General features: G+C 41.7%; 3 protein-coding genes across 3 annotated transcripts; 1 reads left to right on the top strand and 2 right to left on the bottom strand.

The window, feature by feature from the left end:
- Positions 1 to 889: 889 nt before the first annotated feature.
- LOC109417232 (uncharacterized) lies at positions 890 to 2,794 on the bottom strand. The gene is made up of 2 exons (XM_019691343.2): positions 1,419 to 2,794; positions 890 to 1,361 (listed from the first exon to the last, which is right to left on the bottom strand). Exons 1-2 carry the CDS (start codon positions 2,792 to 2,794, stop codon positions 890 to 892), a joined length of 1,848 nt encoding a protein of 615 aa, XP_019546888.2.
- Positions 2,795 to 3,087: 293 nt separating this feature from the next.
- Positions 3,088 to 4,839, top strand: LOC115256779 (uncharacterized). Its single transcript, XM_029855737.1, has one exon. The coding sequence runs from the start codon at positions 3,088 to 3,090 to the stop codon at positions 4,837 to 4,839; it is 1,752 nt and encodes a 583-aa protein (XP_029711597.1).
- Positions 4,840 to 18,998: 14,159 nt separating this feature from the next.
- LOC115256780 (uncharacterized) lies at positions 18,999 to 21,487 on the bottom strand. Its single transcript, XM_029855738.1, has 2 exons — positions 20,593 to 21,487; positions 18,999 to 19,054 (listed from the first exon to the last, which is right to left on the bottom strand). The coding sequence occupies exons 1-2, from the start codon at positions 21,485 to 21,487 to the stop codon at positions 18,999 to 19,001; spliced, it is 951 nt and encodes a 316-aa protein (XP_029711598.1).
- Between the last annotated feature and the right edge of the window lie 137 nt (positions 21,488 to 21,624).

The raw sequence follows: 21,624 nt of genomic DNA, 5'->3' as shown, positions 1-21,624 counted from the left end.
TAAATATATTTTGAGACATTGTTGATAGGGCTCATGAAAGAAAATTGTATTTATCGCTTCTTGCAAAAACACATCATATTTCGTCGACAAACTTTCGATAAAAATCACAGCAGTTATTGATCTGAAACGAAAGGATTTGCTTAATTAGAATTTAGGAATAATTTACAAAAAAAAAAAAACTTTTGCACTTATTGTAAAAACATTCCGTTGAATTGACAGTGGGAAAAAACAAATCGACGATTGCTACGACCGAAAAGTCGTCATTTTATAGCAGCTTTATTATGCGAATCCGTGCCAGCCGGTGCCACTGGTGTGCCCAAGGCACACTGTGTAGAGTGACTACCCCTTGATTTAAACAGTAATGTGTAGAGCATAATTTTAGTTCAGCTATCATGACCATTATTAAGCAACAATTCAGCAAGCTTGCTTGTTTGTGACTTGCAATTGTTAGTTGGGACGAGATCTAGATGCGGTAGAATCCAAGAGACGATGAGGAGGCCAATTTCAAAATAGGTAAAATTCCTTCGTCCATAATCTATTCTAGAGCCTACGTTCCTTTTTGGTTAGAAGTCGACCAACTTCTTTCTTCCTCGCGGTGCAATGGGTTCTTCTCGTCGCCAATGTGGTACATACTCCCCAGTTTCACAGATCGAATGATAATGATTTTCACCAACGTCATGACCTACTCAGTTACTTATACACCAAAGTACCACAATCACCATTCCCCTATATCAACTATCGTTCACAATGCATTTAAAAAAGTTGTTTTGCTTTCTTGATATGAACTTTGCAATCTATTGTCGTATCTCTAATCAATTACAAAAAAAATGGTTCTTTCAACAAAACATCACGCAATCGCACCACAATCCATTGTCCAGTTTGGCGTGTCTCAATCAATCAGATGCCGCAACACCACCCCCAACGTCGGAAACCTCGGTGAAACCATTTCCAGTAGAAACACTACCACACTGACCCCCAAACAGCACCCATACAGCTGGTATGCCCCGGCCAAATGTTCATTGCTCAACTTCCGCGGTTCGGATTTCTCCTTTGGCCGTGCGAAAAAGTCATAATCACCGTACCGTTTGATCCAATCACCCACCAGTCCGGATGGGACAATCATCCGGACCTGTTTGTCGAACACATCCCACAGTGGGGACCGCTTCGGATAGTACAGCCCTACCGGAAACACCGAAACGTGCTCCCGTGCGATGTGAACGAAGCGCGTTCTGGGGTTGACCCGGTTGTTGTACGCCACCAGATCCATCGGACTCAGGATGACTCCATCGGTTAGGTGGGTAAGGCCTACTTGGGCAATCGCGTGACCCAAGCTGTCCTTTCCGGGGGCGATGATCCTGGTGCTGTGGAATGGAGGTTTTTGAGAGGGGTTCTGGATGGACTTCATGAGAAGAACTTACCGCCGTACAATGCTGGGGTTGTGCACAAAGAACCGAGTTCCGATATCGACCATGTAGTAGAACAGCCCGGAACGATCGATTTCTCGCATCGTCTTCAGCGGTGGGTAGTGCATGGGCTTCTGAAGGTAGTGGAACAGCGATCCTTGGTAGAGGCTTCCTATTATGAAGCAGTAAACGAGCCATAGAAACAGAAGAGTTCGGGCAAAGTTCCTAACCGGAGGTTGTGGTACAGAGCCCCCGAAGAGTATTGCTATGGCGTTCAGAAGGGGCGTTGAAACACCTCGGCCGTATACGAAGGCTCGAACCTTGCGATTAGCGAAGCTCAGAATCAGAACAACCACGCACGTCACGATGACCACAAAGGCATGCATCTCCAGAAGCGATCGCTCAAAGGGACCAAATAGTTTCTCAAATGCCGTGTACGAGCGTCCATGTGGAACCGCAAACAGGATCTTACTGGTGTAGTGCGAAGCACCGGCCTTGAGGTATCGGTACCGATCCGGATCCATGGCTAGACATCCAATGGCAAAGTCAACCTCCTCTTCCTGGGCCATCTTCATCAGGCCGGTGCTGTTTCCGAGTGGTCGAGCAAAACCCCACTGCCCGGGGGCATTCTTCCAGGACAATGAGAAATTCAGCTGCCTCGCCAGCACTTGCATCAGGTCTCCTTCGAATCCGCCCACCTGTAGAGTTGCGTTTGACATAGTGTCCCGGTAGATTGTGTAGGGTTTCGCCTCGAATGTCCCTCCCAGAAGCGCACAGCCGTGGAAGTTACGCAAGCGATTACAGTAGAATATCGGTTGATTGGGGTTTTCTTGTAGAGTTGTCAGGTTGAACAGTAACTCCGGCTGTGTATGTTCGCAGTGACTTTCTCGGAATGGAAAGTAAGTATACACGAGTACGTGACCGTTGCGGTTGAAGATCACGTTGGCGTTCACCAGGTGTAGATTCCATAGATGAGCTAGGACGCTGTCGATGGATTGATCAGGTGGTTCCGGTTCGCTGATCACGAGAAGGTAAAGCCCGGAAGTGTCGTAATTGATGATATTTCTTTCGGCAAGCAACCTCGTGAGGGCCTCATCGCCGTCAACGAAAATCAGGTGAAAGAAGTACGGTTCAACGATAGTCGGACGAGTGCTGTAACGACGAACGACCAAACGACCTCCCAACATCCTGAGAATGGTATCGATCAGATCCTGTTGACGATGGAATGCTGCCGATTGGTTGCTGGTCGCCTGATCGATCTGTACGGCTTCAAATGGGTGGACAAAATGCTGCAAGAGTATTTGGGCGACTGTTTGAGCAAGTTGTTCGTTAACGGCAGTTGATGGATGATGGCTGAGAAGAATCGCAACGAGTACGTGACTCCAGAACATGATGTTTGTTGTATGTTATGGTCATGAACTAACTCCAACTCTATAAATATCCGAAACGTAGTACATTGAAAAAGAGATGCGTATTGTATTGAAGGTTAATTGCTTGAATGGTCTGTGGGCGTTGCAATTTGCAAATCGTTTTCCAATAAGCATGACGTCGACTGTTAATTGAAGAAGAGGTGATGTTTGTACGTACCATAGTTCATTATCTCTGCAAAAGTCAGGGAAGTAAGATGAAACTAAGATTCGTATCCATCATTGTCCTCGCTTGGTTAAAGTCAATCGCAACGCACATGAATCTAGGTGTGACATCCAACGTGATCGCTGAAATCATCGATACGCACTACACTATACGTCAAGTACCTTTGTTACTCATGGGTGAATCGTACCAAACTCATCAGGATCTGATTAACCTTATCATTCGTAGCCTGAACCAGCGTAGAATTGTTCAACTAGATTCGACCATTTTCGATTACTCTTCATGGTCATACGCTGTTTTTATCTTTCAACACTACGAAAGTTTGAAGAACTTCATCCCGCAGATGGAATCGACAAAATTCGATCTGTTCGGCTACTACACCTTCGTGATCAATACGGTCACCGATTCGCAGATCTTCGACACGTTCAACACTTTCTGGAAACTCAAAATAATACGTACAGTACTGGTCGTGGTCAACGACGATCATCCAGACCTGTACTTTTACACGCCGTACTCTAGAAGTAGCTGCGGTTCACCAACGATTCATCACACGCGAGATCCTTCAACCGCCCAACTGTTCATGCAACGTTTGAACAATTTCTATAACTGCTCACTACGGCTAGGGACTTTTCAGACGCCTCCTTTCGTCCGAATCAATTCTGCGGAACCTAACCGCTCAGCTACCGTCAGTGGATTCGAAGGAGATCTCGTCACTACGCTGTCCGGGCAGCTCAACTTCCAGCTCAACGTAGTCACTCCACCGGACAACGGCGAATGGGGTGAAGCTCGACCGCAGAACAGTACCGGGTTGATGGGCATCCTCCAAGACGGGACCGCCGACTTCGGAATAGGATGCCTTGGCATCATCCCGCAGCGTAACGAAATCTTGCAACCCGGAAGACCGCACTACACGTCCCGCATTGTGTTTGCCGTTCCGGAGGGACGTCCCTTTACGGCTTTCGAAAAGCTGTTCAGGCCGTTCAAAGCCGTAGTTTGGTTTACGTCTGCTGCTATAATGAGTGCCTTCACTGTTTTAGTTTTAATACTGAAGTTCACTTCCAATACGGTAAGGGACTTCATCTACGGAAACGACAATCGAACAGCTTTCTTGAACTTCTTCAACGTGTACTTCACTGGAGTTCTGCCCAGATTACCACAACGAAACTTTGCCCGTACTCTATTGATCCTCTGGATCATCCACTGCTTCATAGTCCGTAGTCTGTACCAGGGTTCACTGTTCAAGTACCTTCAAGCCGAGTCCAACCAGAAAGCGGTAGAAACCATCAGCGAAATCGAACACTCCAAACTGTACTACTACATCTTCAAAATGTCCGAGCGGTTCTTCCAGAATAACCCTCGGGTTCTTCGACGGGTGCACCACCTAACACCAGGTAACGATACCATCAACGTTCAGATGGACGCCTTGGCCACCGGGGAGCTGCGCGACGGGGTACTCTTGGTGACCCTAGAGCACCTAGCCTACCACAATACGTACCACCTGGACCGGGGCTTCGTTCGGTGTACGCGGGACGCCGTCAGTTCCTATCCCATGGTGATCTACTACTCGAAGCGGACCTTTCTGGTGCGGGTGCTGAACCGAGCGATTGGCAACATCGAGACGGCAGGACTGATGAACTACTGGATCAGGCGGTACGGGAACTATCATTTCTTCCCGAAGGCGCTGGACCATGGAGAACCGCAGGCTCTCCGGAACGAGCACCTGATGGGATGCTATGAGTGTGTTGGTGTTCTTCTGGCGATTGCTTGCGGGATTTTCGTTCTGGAGCTGGTGTCCGTGAGATTTTGGGGTTTGAAGAGATTGTTGGAATTTCTTGCAAATAAATAGGTCTGCCTGATCGAATCGGGTGAATACGCCATGAGACCTTCGAAGAAAATTCCGTTTACATACAATGCTAGAAGTTTGCAGTTTTAATAAAGCAGGTTCACAGACAAACAGACGTATCACTTGGAACAATGAGCGATTAAAAGCTGTCCACTGAGTAGATGGCGGTAGTGTGCAAACGTCAAACAGGAGCAAAAACGATGCGAGCGCCATGGGCGAGAGATTTGAAAACTACAGAAGAAAATTCTCTCGAAAGCTGTGTAAAGAATCAAACTATTTGATCGTTGAGAACACTAGCTTGTTGCTACAATCAGTGGTGAATACGCATATCTAAATAAGTTGTATATTCACAACTACAGCATCATGGGAACTTTGCGATAGCAGTCCCATCACGAATATTCCACTCAGGATTGCTTCTCAGATCCTCTCAGGATTGCTCCTGAGATTCTCTCACGATTGCTCCTGAGATCCTCTCAGGATTGCTCCTGAGTTCCTCTCAGGATTTCTCCTAAGTTCCTCTCAGGATTGCTCCCCAGATCGTCTCAGAATTACTACCGAGATACTCTCAGAATTGCTCCTGAGATCCTCTTAGGATTACTCCCGAGTTCCTCTCAGGCTTGCTACTTAGATTCTCTCACAATTGCTCCTGAGAACCTCTCAGGACTGCTCCTGAGATCCTCTCAGGATTGCTCTTGAAATCGTTTCAAGATTGCTGCTGAGATCCTCTCAGGATTGATCCTGAGATCCTCTCACGATTGCTCCTGATTTTCTCTCAGGATTACTCCTGAGATCCTCTCAGGATTACTCCTGAGATCCTCTCAGGATTACTCCTGAGATCCTCTCAAGATTAATCTTGAGATCCTCTAAAGATTACTCTTGAGATCCTCTCAGGATTACTCCTGAGATCCTGTCAGGATTACTTCTGAGATCCTCTCAGTATTACTCCTGAGATCCTCTCAGGATTGCTCCTGAGATCCTCTCAGGATTGCTTCTGAGATCTTCTCAGGATTGTTCCTGAGATCCTCTCAGAATTGCTTCTGAGATCTTCTAAGGATTACTCCTGAGATCCTCTCACGATTGCTCCTGATTTTCTTTCAGGATTGCTCCTGAGATCCTCTCAGGATTGCTTCTGAGATCCTCTCAGGATTGCTCCTGAGATCCTCTCAGGATTGCTCCTGAGATCCTCTCAGGATTGCTCCTGAGATCCTCTCAGGATTGCTCCTGAGATCCTCTCAGGATTGCTCCTGAGATCCTCTCAGGATTGCTCCTGAGATCCTCTCAGGATTGCTCCTGAGATCCTCTCAGGATTGCTCCTGAGATCCTCTCAGGATTGCTCCTGAGATCCTCTCAGGATTGCTCCTGAGATCCTCTCAGGATTGCTCCTGAGATCCTCTCAGGATTGCTCCTGAGATCCTCTCAGGATTGCTCCTGAGATCCTCTCAGGATTACTCCTGAGATCCTCTCAAGAAAACTCCTAACATCCTCTCAGGAATACTCCTGAGATCCTCTCAGGATTGCTCCTGAGATCCTCTCAGGATTGCTCCTGAGATCCTCTCAGGATTGCTCCTGAGATCCTCTCAGGATTGCTCCTGAGATCCTCTCAGGATTGCTCCTGAGATCCTCTCAGGATTGCTCCTGAGATCCTCTCAGGATTGCTCCTGAGATCCTCTCAGGATTGCTCCTGAGATCCTCTCAAGAAAACTCCTAACATCCTCTCAGGAATACTCCTGAGATCCTCTCAGGATTGCTCCTGAGATCCTCTCAGGATTGCTCCTGAGATCCTCTCAGGATTGCTCCTGAGATCCTCTCAGGATTGCTCCTGAGATCCTCTCAGGATTGCTCCTGAGATCCTCTCAGGATTGCTCCTGAGATCCTCTCAGGATTGCTCCTGAGATCCTCTCAGGATTGCTCCTGAGATCCTCTCAGGATTGCTCCTGAGATCCTCTCAGGATTGCTCCTGAGATCCTCTCAGGATTGCTCCTGAGATCCTCTCAGGATTGCTCCTGAGATCCTCTCAGGATTGCTCCTGAGATCCTCTCAGGATTGCTCCTGAGATCCTCTCAGGATTGCTCCTGAGATCCTCTCAGGATTGCTCCTGAGATCCTCTCAGGATTGCTCCTGAGATCCTCTCAGGATTGCTCCTGAGATCCTCTCAGGATTGCTCCTGAGATCCTCTCAGGATTGCTCCTGAGATCCTCTCAGGATTGCTCCTGAGATCCTCTCAGGATTGCTCCTGAGATCCTCTCAGGATTGCTCCTGAGATCCTCTCAGAATTGCTCCTGAGATCCTCTCAGGATTGCTCCTGAGATCCTCTCAGGATTGCTCCTGAGATCCTCTCAGGATTGCTCCTGAGATCCTCTCAGGATTGCTCCTGAGATCCTCTCAGGATTGCTCCTGAGATCCTCTCAGGATTGCTCCTGAGATCCTCTCAGGATTGCTCCTGAGATCCTCTCAGGATTGCTCCTGAGATCCTCTCAGGATTGCTCCTGAGATCCTCTCAGGATTGCTCCTGAGATCCTCTCAGGATTGCTCCTGAGATCCTCTCAGGATTGCTCCTGAGATCCTCTCAGGATTGCTCCTGAGATCCTCTCAGGATTGCTCCTGAGATCCTCTCAGGATTGCTCCTGAGATCCTCTCAGGATTGCTCCTGAGATCCTCTCAGGATTGCTCCTGAGATCCTCTCAGGATTGCTCCTGAGATCCTCTCAGGATTGCTCCTGAGATCCTCTCAGGATTGCTCCTGAGATCCTCTCAGGATTGCTCCTGAGATCCTCTCAGGATTGCTCCTGAGATCCTCTCAGGATTACTCCTGAGATCCTCTCAAGAAAACTCCTAACATCCTCTCAGGAATACTCCTGAGATCCTCTCAGGATTACGCCTGAGATCCTCTCAGGATTGCTCCTGAGATCCTCTCAGGATTGCTCCTGAGATCCTCTCAGGATTGCTCCTGAGATCCTCTCAGGATTGCTCCTGAGATCCTCTCAGGATTGCTCCTGAGATCCTCTCAGGATTGCTCCTGAGATCCTCTCAGGATTGCTCCTGAGATCCTCTCAGGATTGCTCCTGAGATCCTCTCAGGATTGCTCCTGAGATCCTCTCAGGATTGCTCCTGAGATCCTCTCAGGATTGCTCCTGAGATCCTCTCAGGATTGCTCCTGAAATCCTCTCAGGATTGCTCCTGAGATCCTCTCAGGATTGCTCCTGAGATCCTCTCAGGATTGCTCCTGAGATCCTCTCAGGATTGCTCCTGAGATCCTCTCAGGATTGCTCCCGAGATCCTCTCGGGGCGACACCTGAGATCCTCTCAGGATTGATTGTGAAATCCTCTCAAGGTTGTTGCTGAGATCCTCTCAAAATAGCCTTTGGTAATCTACCAGGATTAATCCTGAGATCCTCTCAAGATTACTCCTGAGATCCTTTCAGGATTACTCCTGAGATCCTGTCAGGATAACTTCTGAGATCCTCTCAGTATTACTCCTGAAATCCTCTCAGGATTGCTCCTGAGATCCTCTCAGGATTGCTTCTGATATCTTCTCAGGATTGCTCCTGAGATCCTCTCAGGATTGCTTCTGAGATCTTCTAAGGATTACTCCTGAGATCTTCTCAGGATTGCTCCTGAGATCCTCTCAGGATTGCTCCTGAGATCCTCTCAGGATTGCTCCTGAGATCCTCTCAGGATTGCTCCTGAGATCCTCTCAGGATTGCTCCTGAGATCTTCTCAGGATTGCTCCTGAGATCCTCTCAGGATTGCTCCTGAGATCTTCTCAGGATTGCTCCTGAGATCCTCTCAGGATTGCTTCTGAGATCCTCTCAGGATTGCTCCTGAGATCCTCTCAGGATGGCTCCTGAGATCCTCTCAGGATTGCTCCCGAGATCCTCTCGGGGCTACACCTGAGATCCTCTCAGGATTGATTGTGAAATCCTCTCAAGGTTGTTGCTGAGATCCTCTCAAGATAGCCTTTGGTAAACTACCAGGATTGATCCTGAGATCCTCTCACGATTGCTCCTGATTTTCTCTCAGGATTACTCCTGAGATCCTCTCAGGATTACTCCTGAGATCCTCTCAAGATAAATCCTGAGATCCTCTCAAGATTACTACTGAGATCCTCTCAGGATAGCTCCTGAGATCCTCTCAGGATTGCTCTTGAGATCCTCTCAGGATTGCTTCTGAGATCTTTTCAGGATTGTTCCTGAGATCCTCTCAGAATTGCTTCTGAGATCTTCTAAGGATTACTCCTGAGATCCTCTCACGATTGCTCCAGATTTTCTCTCAGGATTACTCCTGAGACCCTCTCAAGATTGCTCCTGAGATCCTCTCAGGATAGCTCCTGAGATCCTCTCAGGATTGCTCTTGAGATCCTCTCAGGATTGCTTGTGAGATCCTCTCAGGTATGCTTCTCAGATCCTTTCAGGATTGCTCATGAGATTCTCTCAGTATTGCTTTTGAGATCCTCTCAGGATTGCTTGTGAGATCCTAACAGGATTGCTCCTGAGATCCACTCAGGATTGCTTGTGAGATCCTCTCAGGATTGCTTCTCAGATCCTTTCAGGATTGCTCCTGAGATCCTCTCAGGATTGCTCCTGAGATCCTCTCACGATTGCTCCTTAGATCCTCTTAGGATTGCTCCTGAGATCCTCTCAGGATTGCTCCTGAGATCCTCTCAGGATTGCTCCTGAGATCCTCTCAGGATTGCTCCTGAGATCCTCTTAGGATTGCTTGTGAGATCCTCTCAGCATTGCTTCTCAGATCCTTTCAGGATTGCTCATGAGATTCTCTCAGGATTGCCCCTGAGATCCTCTCAGGATTGCTCCTGAGATTCTCTCACGATTGCTCCTGAGATCCTCTCACGATTGCACCTGAGATCCTCTCTTGATTGCTCCTTAGATGCTCTTAGGATTGCTCCTGGGATTCTCTCACGATTGCTCCTGAGATACTCTCAGGATTGCTCCTTAGATGCTCTTAGGATTGCTCCTGAGATCCTCTCTTGATTGCTCCTGAGATCCTCTCAGGATTGCTCCTGGGATTCTCTCACGATTGCTGCTGAGATCCTCTCAGGATTGGTCCTGAGATCCTCTCTTGATTGCTCCTTAGATGCTCTTAGGATTGCTCCTGAGATCCTCTCTTGATTGCTCCTTAGATCCTCTCAGGATTGCTCCTGAGCTTCTCTCAAGATTGCTCCTAAGATCCTATCAGGATTGCTCCTGAGATCCTCTCAGGATTGCTCCTGAGATTCTCTCAGGATTGCTCCTGAGATTCTCTCAGGATTGCTCCTGAGATTCTCTCAGGATTGCTCCTGAGATTCTCTCAGGATTGCTCCTGAGATTCTCTCAGGATTGCTCCTGAGATTCTCTCAGGATTGCTCCTGAGATTCTCTCAGGATTGCTCCTGAGATTCTCTCAGGATTGCTCCTGAGATTCTCTCAGGATTGCTCCTGAGATTCTCTCAGGATTGCTCCTGAGATCCTCTCTGGATTACTCCTGAGATTCTCTCAGGATTACTCCTGAGATTCTCTCAGGATTACTCCTGAGATCCTCTCAAGATTACTCCTGAGATCCTCTCAGGATTACTTCTAACATCCTCTCAGGATTACTCCTGCGATCCTTTCAGAACGAACTACTCCTGCGATCCTCTCAGGATTACTCCTTAGATCCTCTCATGATTACTTCTGTGATTCTCTCAGGATTACTCCTGAGATCCCCTCAAGAATACTCCTAACATCCTCTCAGGATTTCTCCTGAGATTCTCTCAGGAATACTCCTGAGATTCTCCCAGGATTACTCTTGAGATTTTCTCAGGATTACTCCTGCGATCCTTTCAGGATTACTCCTGAGATCCTTTAAGGATTACTCCTGCGATCCTCTCAGGATTACTCCTGAGATCCTCTCAGGTGTAACGACCCTAAGTCGTTATCACCCTTACTATTCCATACTAATTAGTATTCCTCAGTAAATATAATGTAATTGTCACTTATGTGGAACATTGGCACTTTTACCCTAGTAGCGATAAAGTTTGCGTTTAAATGTAAAAACAGTAAATATAATGTGTCGCCCGAGTACGCACATGTGAATCAACGGTTCACCGTTAAGATAAACAAAGACCTAGAGGTCAGAACGCTCCGAGCGAGCACATTGGAATCTACGAACCACCGTTAACGTAAATAGTAAATAGCTAGTCACGTGGGGTTCAACGAATGTTCGTTAACACCCAAAGGTATGAACTAAGTAGCCAAAACAGACGTGTACAGTCATAAATATTACTTTGAAAGCCAACTTATAAAAGACATTACTATGTTCAGAGGGGGCAGTCAGTATGTAGTCAGTTAATAGTTGAGTTTATAGAAGTCAGTTGATAGGAGTTAGTTTATAGATGAAAGTCTATAGTGAAATCTAGATGGGGAAGTCTAGAGAGTTAAAGTGTGAGCTGTGCTCAAGTGATAAGTTTTAGTTTTAAGTGTTTTAGTTTTATAAGAACAATGGACAATATAAGTGAAGAAAGGAAGTGATGTAGCAGTTATCAATTTGATGACAGTACCATGGGGGGGAAAGGGAAATAAAGTACATCTTTTTGTACAATATGGTGACAGCGGAAACTAACCGCTCGAAGAAGTTAAGGAACGCTTAAATATGACTGTGAAGAAGTCTAAAACATTCAAGCGCAGAAGTGCAGAGAAACGGAACAGTAATGCCTTCAATCTCGGAGATACAATGTCAAAATGGAAATAATGATCAGTGCAAACAAGAACGCTCTTAATCGGAGAGGACGCGCAGCGGAGCAACATTTCACTCTCGCCTACCATAGGAAGAATAACGCAGTGGAATAGAACAACCCAAGACGCGGGACGATGAGGATCCATATGCTAGCTATGGCTAAGTATAAATACAAACTTTTGATAATCGTATAACTTTTTTGCACAAACGTTCTACAAAAGGGTTTCAAAATGAATAACTAAATCTCGTTTTCTATGACACATGCGATCAAACAAGCTGATAGCAACAATATATACTTTTCCGAAAATCTGAAACTGAAAAATAATGAATCAATTCGGAATGAATAAGGCCAAAGGCGGTACACAAGATTAAAACAAAAATATAAATATTTTGATCGACAACCTATAAACATGCAAAAAAAAATGAATACAAACGTACTCTTAAACCATATTTAAAACCGAAACTCTAGACAGGGCTTGATGACCCAATTAAACGCATCAGAAATCACCCACAAGTCTGGGCGACGAATATGATATAAGTTAGGTCGCGAAATTAATTTACTTGCATAACGGCATGATGAGTAATATGTGCAATAGTACAATCATGCGCGAAAGAATAAAAAGAAGCAAAATATCAAACGACACCTTAGGTGCTGGCGCATGCATTAACTGAACGAGTCGGTGGACTCTTACACTAGAATGATTATGCCTGAGCTCCGTTTAATGGTTGGTGGCGGATCAACCATGCGCTGTTGTTATTGTTTGCGATACGTAAGTATCATCGCAAAGCCATGCAAATATGATCTATTCACATAAAGATAGATAATGAGAGACTGCAGTATTTCTCGTAGTGGGGGGAACATTCAACAATATATAGATTTAATTGATTAATTATTCATTTATTATTCCTGGAACACTTTGACGCTGACTTGAATCATATGAAAAGAAATCATGGAGAGATTTTCGCAGGTAACAGCAATTCAATGCATCCCAGAATTTGATGGGAATGCAGAAAACTTGATACCTTTCATTAGACAAGTTGACTTCTTCGCCGATCTGCTTGTGGAAGAAGAAAACCACAGAGCACTCCTCAATGTGGTATATATGAAATTACGAGGAAGAGCATTGCAATACCTACCTAGTATCATAGCGAATACTTGGGAAGAGGTGAGAGATAATTTGACACGAGAATTTCGTCATCAAAAGGACATAGGGTCCATAATGAATGAAATTGATACTTTGTGGCAAAATAAGGAAGAGAAATTTGATGCTTATAAAAACAAAGCCAAGGAACTCTTTAAATGGGTGGAAAATGAAGGAAAATATGCGGTGAACCATTTACGGAAACATTTCTTAGCGGGCTTACGTAATCAAAGCCTTGCACAAGTTGGAATATCACAGAGGGAAAAATCTTTCCAAGATTTATTAATATGGTTGAAAAAGGAAAATGACGAAAGGGATGAAATTGAAGAAATACATTCAAGGGTTGCATACTTATATTCCATTGAAGAGGAAGAACAGAATAATGAAGTAAATATCCCTATTAATGGGGCTACAGCTACAGATCACCAAGAGAGTGGTAATATTATAAATAATTTTCAGCTTGCAAATGACTGCATAAGAAACGAATATAATATACGTCACATTGATAAACGGTATAATACAAGAGAAAATAATATTACTCTAAGGCCACACCTTATAAATAACCAAAGTAAAAATTGCCAACAACTACACACAAATAGGATTACAAAATATAATCCACGAAAAAACTATTTTACCGGGGATTCGATGATTGCGTCCGAATATTCCGGCGAAGAAAGACGCTACCAACTTAATGTTGCTGGGACGGATCGTACACAACGTGCACGTATATTTGAACTTCATAAAAATAAACAAGGGGCATCATTTAATAAGCCACACAGACAAATAACATGCATTCCGGAACATGAAAAAATACCCATAATATATACAGAACATAATCAATTTTTATTGATTCTAGGAACAATAAATAAACCAAATATAAAAATCAAGTACATGTTGGATACCGGTTCATGTTATAATTTCATGAGATGGGACATAGCGGCAAATGTAGGCGCGAACAACATAGACTACTCCGAAAAGATAACTATTTCTGGATTTAACTCTACACTATCAGAAACGTTAGGATCAGTAGAACTGGTTTTACCAATGGGAAATTCACACTATAAAATTAAGTTTCATTTAGTAAAAGAATTATGTTCTCCTGGAATAATTGGAGCGGAATTTCTTAAAGAATACACCTTGTATATAGATCAGCAATTTTCTTATCTAATATTACGAAAGCCGAATATAATTATGGACAAATATAGAAATACTTTAATGCATAGCAATGGTGGAGCAGATAGCCATTCAAATATTAATACGGGTTCCCTCGAATCGTATGAGGATAAACATAAAATGGTATCAGAAAAAGCGAGCCAAAATCCGACAAAAATTAAAACTAATAAGGTACAGGGGATGGCCAAAATGTTTGGGATAGGCAACTTTTTCTTCTCTCACAAAAAGTTCAACATGCTATAACTTTTCATAGAGTGGATCAAAAAAACTCCAATTTTGACTGTTTGTCAACCCACTATATGTGCATCATTGGTACAAATTTGGGCTCGATTGATTAATCTTTCGCAAAGTTAGAACGGTTCGGGTAAAACACTATTTTTTAGACAACACATTTTTGAGCTGTCATATCTCGGAAACCAGTGAACCGAATTATATAAAATTTTGAACGTACACCAACAATATACAAATGCTTCACAAACTATAAAAACATGGATATTTTTTTAACGTTGAAAAAAGTTATCATGGATTGACACTTTTGGGATTTTGCTCGAAAAAATGTAATTTTTTTAAATCAATGTCAATAAATTTTAGTGTTGATGTCCAAAGATTTTCCACTTCTGTTCTCAAGTTACCTTTAATCAGATATATTGGAGCCTTTTTAGATTAAAGGAAGAACACATTTAGTAATTTTTGTGTGGTATTGTAAATTTGACTTATTTTCCTCTATATGGGTAAAAATTTCAACCCGGTATAATTTAATTCGCCGTGAGAAAATATTACATTTTATATCGCTGTATTAAGTATCAATATAATGTTGATAAGCGTTAAAAAATTCATTCAATTCGGTTCACTGATTTCCGAGATATGACAGCTCAAAAATGAGTTGTTCAAAAATTAGTGTTTTACCCGAACGGTTCTAACTTCACGAAAAATGATTCAATCGGGCCCAAATTTGTACCAATGATGCACATATAACAGGTTGATAAACAGTCAAAATTTCAGATTTTTTGATGCACTCTATGAAAAGTTACAGCTTGTTGAATTTTTTTGTGGGAGAAAAAAAGTTGCCTATCCCAAACATTTTGGCCATCCCCTGTATATATTGAAAAATGCAATAATAATAATAATTATAAGGAGTGTCAAACAGATACAACAAATAATATTGATATAGGGTTCAATACGCATAAAGCAAATAATATAAATAAGGGTAGAAAACGTAACAGAAGAAATAAACGTAAAATTGACATCCAAGACACGAAAACCAGTAATGAAAAATCCTACAAGTAAAAATTTTGAAAAAGAATTTGAAGAGTGTTCTGAAGAAGAACATTATAATGGAAATTTCAAAGTAGCATCTATGGAATATATTTTACCCGAAGATTTGGATACAAACCAAGATATAAGTTTAACAGAAAATAAAAAACAAACACGATTGAAAGAAGATGATCGAGTGAGAAGTTTACTCAGCACAATAAATTTGAAACATTTAACAAACGAAAATTTCAATTCCATGGAAAAAGTTATGGAACAGTATAGCGATGTATTCTATTTAAAGGGCGACCAACTTACAGTCACAAACGCCGCCATGCATGAGATTGAAACTACAACAAATATACCAATCAATAAAAGACAGTATAGGTTTCCAGAATCCACGAAGAAGCAAATCAATGATGAAATTGAAGAGATGGAAAGGCAAGAGATCATAAAACCTAGCAAAAGTCCATGGAATGCGCCAGTATTGTGCATACCAAAAAAGGATCTAGATGCAGAGGGAAATAAAGGAAGACGATTCTACTCATATCGCTGTCATGACAAGACAACAAAAAAGGCAGCAGCAACAAAATAACGAAGCAATCCAAAAGAATAAAGTTCCAGGTCCAATTACGGAAAAACCAGGACATTCCAAAATGTCAAAGAATAAACAAAAGAGTGAATGGAACATGGATGGTCTTGAAAAAATCGATATCAGGGATGCTGATAAATATGATAATTTAGACAAACTAATTTCAAATGAAGATTTCTCCGATGCAATTTGTAATGATCAGATAAATGACAAGCTTTTGAAATTTACTAAAGAAAAACTTCCAACAGAAGATGTTGATGCAACATTCCTAATACTCAACAGCAGATCTGCGTATAAGGAGTTGAGCGATTTCGTAGATTTACCACATGGATTGAAAGACCATTTAAAAGGAAGAATATTCTCATTCCCAAGTCAAAGAATATGGGGATTTATTTTGAACGGGTCTAAACGATCTCAAATCGGTGACTGTAACTTGTTTCTACAAAGTTTTGTGGATGCATTTGTCAATTGCCCAAAATTTGCAAAAACAGCGAAAAATATTCAAATAATTTCATTTAGGGATGTTCAAAGGCTTCCATACCTAAATATTATGAGATTTATTGCTGATAAGTTTGATAAGAATTTCACGTTGTATTCTCCCGATAAGGATCGGATGTGGGTATCTCCAGAAGAACGAGAAACAGTTTTAAAAGAATTTCATGACTGCCCGCTTGGTGGACATGTTGGGAGCAAACGCATGTTGAAACGCATTAATCCTCTTTTCAAATGGGAAAATATGCGTAGAGATATAGAAAATTATGTCAAGCAATGCGATTCATGTCAAAAGAACAAAATCAGAGCTGCAAACAAAATGCCTATGAAAATTACTACTACATCCGCAGAACCTTTTGAAAAGATTTTTATGGATATCGTTGTACTACCTGAATCTAATAATGGCAACAGATATGGGTTGGTGATACAAGATGATTTGACTAGATATTTAACGGTAGCACCAATGGAAAATCAAGAAAGTCATACCGTCGCCAAAGCATTTGTAGACAATTTTATTTGCAAGTTTGGAGCACCAAAAGAATTAGTAACTGATAATGGTGCAAACTTTGTTAGCAATTTGATGAAAAATGTTTGTAAAATTTTGAAAATTAAAAAGATTACAACCACAGCCTACCATCCTCAAGCAAATCTTGTAGAAAGATCTAACAGAGAACTGAAAATTTATTTACGTCAATTTATTGGAGGCGATCCTCAAACATGGGATAAACTTTTACCACATTTCACGTTTCAATACAACACTACGATAAACTCGTCAACAGGGTTTACACCATTTGAATTATTATATGGCAGGCAAGCAAGAATCCCAAATTCTATTTACAGAATGAGAGATATGGAATTTACTTACGGAGATTATGCAGATGAGTTGAGGGTGAATTTGAAATATCTCCACAACTTAGCACGAGGAAATTTAACAGCATCAAAAAAGAAGCGTAAAGAAGTTTATGATAAACAAGCCAATGATTGGCAACCAATGTGGGGTGACTTGGTTCTTGTAAAGGCGAATCCTACTGGATCAGGACAAAAATTGCAATCCCAGTGGAGGGGACCATATGAAGTGGTCAGTTTTCCCAGCGAACAGACAACTATCATTAAAAATGGGAAAAGATTAGAAAAAGTTCATAATAATAGACTACGAAAGTATAATGAGTAACCACCATACACCGATCAAGATAGGTAAATTTGTAAATATGTACATAGCAACCTTGTAAATATTAGATAAATTTTATTATATTTTAACAAATATTGAATGATACAAAAATATTAAAAAAAAAATGTAGTATAATAAGCACAACATATCTGAAAAAATAAACATGCAAAAAAAAACGTTAAGTTATAAATATTCAATGAAAAACAATAACAAAAATAGATGCTGATCAATAAATTCATACGATCAAATATTATTTTATGATATTATGGGCAACACACTTTGCAAAACAAGACAAAAGAAAAATGATTCTTTTCTTGGGTTCTGAAATGAACTAATAATAAGAGGGATCTCTTGGGGCAACATAAATGAAAAGAATTTAATGAACAATTGGGGCATGACCATGCTAAGGAAAAGGTGAATCAAGGAAATAAACCGAATGAAATAAAAATAACATGTGAACATGATTTTTGAAGACGAAATAAAAACATCGTATGGGCCCATACACAAAAAATAACGTACAAAATCAATAATACATACAAAACACATATATGCGACAGAACATAACTGACATTATGGAACAATTTCAAAGAATGAGAGAGAATGAGTGTGTGAATGGACAAGGGGATCGCGACCCCGGATGAAACATCGAGTTTGTAAATGTATGAAAGAAGCATCAATACTATTGGACAACATTACCAACTGACAAAGGATGCGGGTAACAGAATACGGGCATTACAATGCTCATAAATAAATAAAGGGATAGGGATAATGAGAAAAATGTGGGTATGGGAAAATTATAACAACCAATAGGGGGTTGAACAATAATGAAAAAGGGTTTTTGGGGAAACAACAACAAAACATAAATAAGTAAAAATTAAATATGAAGAACATCAACAGACAAACAAAAATAATTCACCTGAAAAGTAAGGCTGAATGAATGACACAGTAGATCTAAAAACTGGTCGCAGTGACTTATATACCCAACAAGAAAAAAAGGGTTGAATGAATAATCTTACTGAATATAATATACAAAGATATATAATACATAAGGAGGTATATATAACAACATAAATGAGGAATAAGTAAAAAAAAAATAATAAGTTTTGGTCAAAGACTATTTCAGCGATTGAAAATTATTGTATAAAATATGAATTAAACACAAGATCTTAGTTTCATTACAGGAACCCACAACCTCTAATGGAAAAAGGGAAGAGCTGTAGCGAATATACAGACAGAAACCAGCATGGAGAAACGATTGAAAGGAACAGGTAATATATTAATAATGCGTAGCGTGAAGTATTTTGCGAGGTTAATATACAATCCGTTTCTTAATCTAATGATTCCTGCAAAATGCTTACATTACAACAGCTTTAATTTTACATATATTTGAAAAAAAACACGTCAACTCCAACAGAACTTCAATAATGATACCAAGAAAAAAAAAATACGCAATAAACACAGAAGATTGATCTATCAATACATACACAATACAGATTATGATAATACAACGTAGTTTTGAACAGATTTTGATTTGAAAAAAAGGAAAAACAAAAAAAAAACCAAACAAAATAAAACACAAAACAATCAATATACAAAATAAGATGACCCGAATGATCTGTAAAAATAAAATATATTGGCCTAACGATTCATACCCCGAGAGTTATCATCGAAGAGGACAACACACTGATGGTACACTGCAAATTGGAAGATTGGTCAGCATTCCGCTGATGAGCACGATTATACCAATTGTATTCTGGTATATGAACGGATGGAGAGGATGACGGAAGATGACAGGTGTTGGGTGGTATGGAAGGAGTTACATCATGACAAGTTACGGAATAAGATTCCCGGTAGAAACCAAGCAGAATGTTTAGCTCGAGGTATGACAAGCAATTGACATCACAATGATTTTACTTTCATCGAAAAACACACAAATACAATTACAAATACGGATTAGCACTACAAATAATCCATACATTCGGTGCAGAACAATATCGAACAAATATCGATAGTCATCAACATGGATGCGCAAAATAATAACCAAACTATAAGCAAGCGGTTTCAACCTAAAAACTACATGATTTGGACAGCATGGAAGCAGTCTGAAGTTGGTAAGAAGACTTTTGGATGATATTTTTGATTCACTACGAAAATTGAGTGGAGCCGGTTTTCGCCAACCAATCCAGAAGCCGAAAATGGAATAAGAATATAATGTTTTCACCCTTTGAAGACGAGATGTCCTATGTGGCTCGACGATGAAACGGAACATTACAAACGTGTTCGAGACCAATAGTAGCGAAACATTTGCATGGTTAAGATATCTTTCATTCATCTGAAATCATGGAAGGTATGTGAGAGCGGCATTAGGCAACCCGATACCCACACCTGGAATCTGAAATCATCCATGGAGCTACGTAATGTAAACGGAAACCCAAGGAAGCAGGCATTGGAGGCAGAGCAGTATATCAACAAGTTCTCGGGGATGAAAACAAAATCATAATATTAATAATAATAATAATAATAATAATGTTTCAACCTACACTTACCGTTTGTCTCTAAAATCTTCAATTCTAGAATCAAACAGCTGATTGGCAAAGGGGAGATTGTAACGACCCTAAGTCGTTATCACCCTTACTATTCCATATTAATAAGGATTCCTCAGTAGATATAATGTAATTGTCACTTATGTGGAACATTAGCACTTTTACCCTAGTAGCGATAAAGTTTGCGTTTAAATGTAAAAACAGTAAATATAATGTGTCGCCCGAGTACGCACATGTGAATCAACGGTTCACCGTTAAGATAAACAAAGACCTAGAGGTCAGAACGCTCCGAGCGAGCACATTGGAATCTACGAACCACCGTTAACGTAAATAGTAAATAGCGAGTCACGTGGGGTTCAACGAATGTTCGTTAACACCCAAAGGTATGAACTAAGTAGCCAAAACAGACGTGTACAGTCATAAATATTACTTTGAAAGCCAACTTATAAAAGACATTACTATGTTCAGAGGGGGCAGTCAGTATGTAGTCAGTTAATAGTTGAGTTTATAGAAGTCAGTTGATAGGAGTTAGTTTATAGATGAAAGTCTATAGTGAAATCTAGATGGGGAAGTCTAGAGAGTTAAAGTGAGAGCTGTGCTCAAGTGTTAAGTTTTAGTTTTATAAGAACAATGGACAATATAAGTGAAGAAAGGAAGTGATGTAGCAGTTATCAATTTGATGACAGTACCATGGGGGGAAAGGGAAATAAAGTACATCTTTTTGTACACAATGGCAAAGTCAACATCCTCTTCCTGGGCCATCTTCATCAGGCCGGTGCTGTTTCCGAGTGGTCGAGCAAAACCCCACTGCCCGGGGGCATTCTTCCAGGACAATGAGAAATTCAGCTGCCTCGCCAGCACCTGCATCAGATCTCCTTCGAATCCACCCACCTGTAGAGTTGCGTTCGACGTAGTGCTCCGGTAGATTGTGTAGGGTTTCGCCTCGAATGTCCCTCCCAGAAGCGCACAGCCGTGGAAGTTACGCAAGCGATTACAGTAGAATGTCGGTCGAGTAAAGTTCTCTTGAAGAGTTGTCAGGTTGAACAGTAGCTCCGGTTTTATGTGCTCGCAGTGACCTTCTCGGAATGGGAAGTAAGTATACACGAGTACGTGACCGTTGCGGTTGAAGATCACGTTGGCGTTCACCAGGTGTAGATTCCATAGATGAGCTAGGACGCTGTCGATGGATTGATCAGGTGGTTCCGGTTCGCTGATCACGAGAAGGTAAAGCCCGGAAGTCTCGTAATTGATGATATTTCTTTCGGCAAGCAACCTCGTGAGGGCCTCATCGCCGTCAACGAAAATCAGGTGAAAGAAGTACGGTTCAACGATAGTCGGACGAGTGCTGTAACGACGAACGACCAAACGACCTCCCAACATCCTGAGAATGGTATCGATCAGATCTTGTTGACGATGGAATGCTGCCGCTTGGTTGCTGATCGCCTGATCGATCTGTACGGCTTCGAATGGGTGGACAAAATGCTGCAAGAGTATTTGGGCGACCGTTTGGGCGAGTTGTTCGTTATCTGCAGTTGATGGATGATGGCTGAGAAGAATCGCAACGAGTACGTGACTCCAGAACATGATGTTTGTTGAATGTTATGGTCATGAACTACTTCCTATCCAATAAATATCCGAAACATGGTCAATTGAAAAAGAGAAACGTATTGAAAGTTAATTGCTTGAATGAGCTGTGGGCGTTGCAAATCGTTTTCCAATAA

Source organism: Aedes albopictus, chromosome 1, assembly GCF_035046485.1.
Source record: "Aedes albopictus strain Foshan chromosome 1, AalbF5, whole genome shotgun sequence".
NCBI classification, from domain to species: Eukaryota; Metazoa; Arthropoda; class Insecta; order Diptera; family Culicidae; genus Aedes; species Aedes albopictus.
This window is presented reverse-complemented; position numbering and strand designations above follow the sequence as displayed.

Excerpts from the sequence above, each read along its gene's own strand:
- LOC109417232 (XM_019691343.2), bottom strand. The coding sequence starts at position 2,794 with ATGTTCTGGAGTCACGTACTCGTTGCGATTCTTCTCAGCCATCATCCA. Across the intron at positions 1,362-1,418 it reads AACCCCAGCATTGTACGGCG|CACCAGGATCATCGCCCCCG; the intron begins GTAAGTTCTTCT and ends TCCATTCCACAG.
- LOC115256779 (XM_029855737.1), top strand. The coding sequence starts at position 3,088 with ATGAATCTAGGTGTGACATCCAACGTGATCGCTGAAATCATCGATACG.
- LOC115256780 (XM_029855738.1), bottom strand. The coding sequence starts at position 21,487 with ATGTTCTGGAGTCACGTACTCGTTGCGATTCTTCTCAGCCATCATCCA. Across the intron at positions 19,055-20,592 it reads TATTTCCCTTTCCCCCCATG|TGTACCATCAGTGTGTTGTC; the intron begins GTACTGTCATCA and ends TCCAATTTGCAG.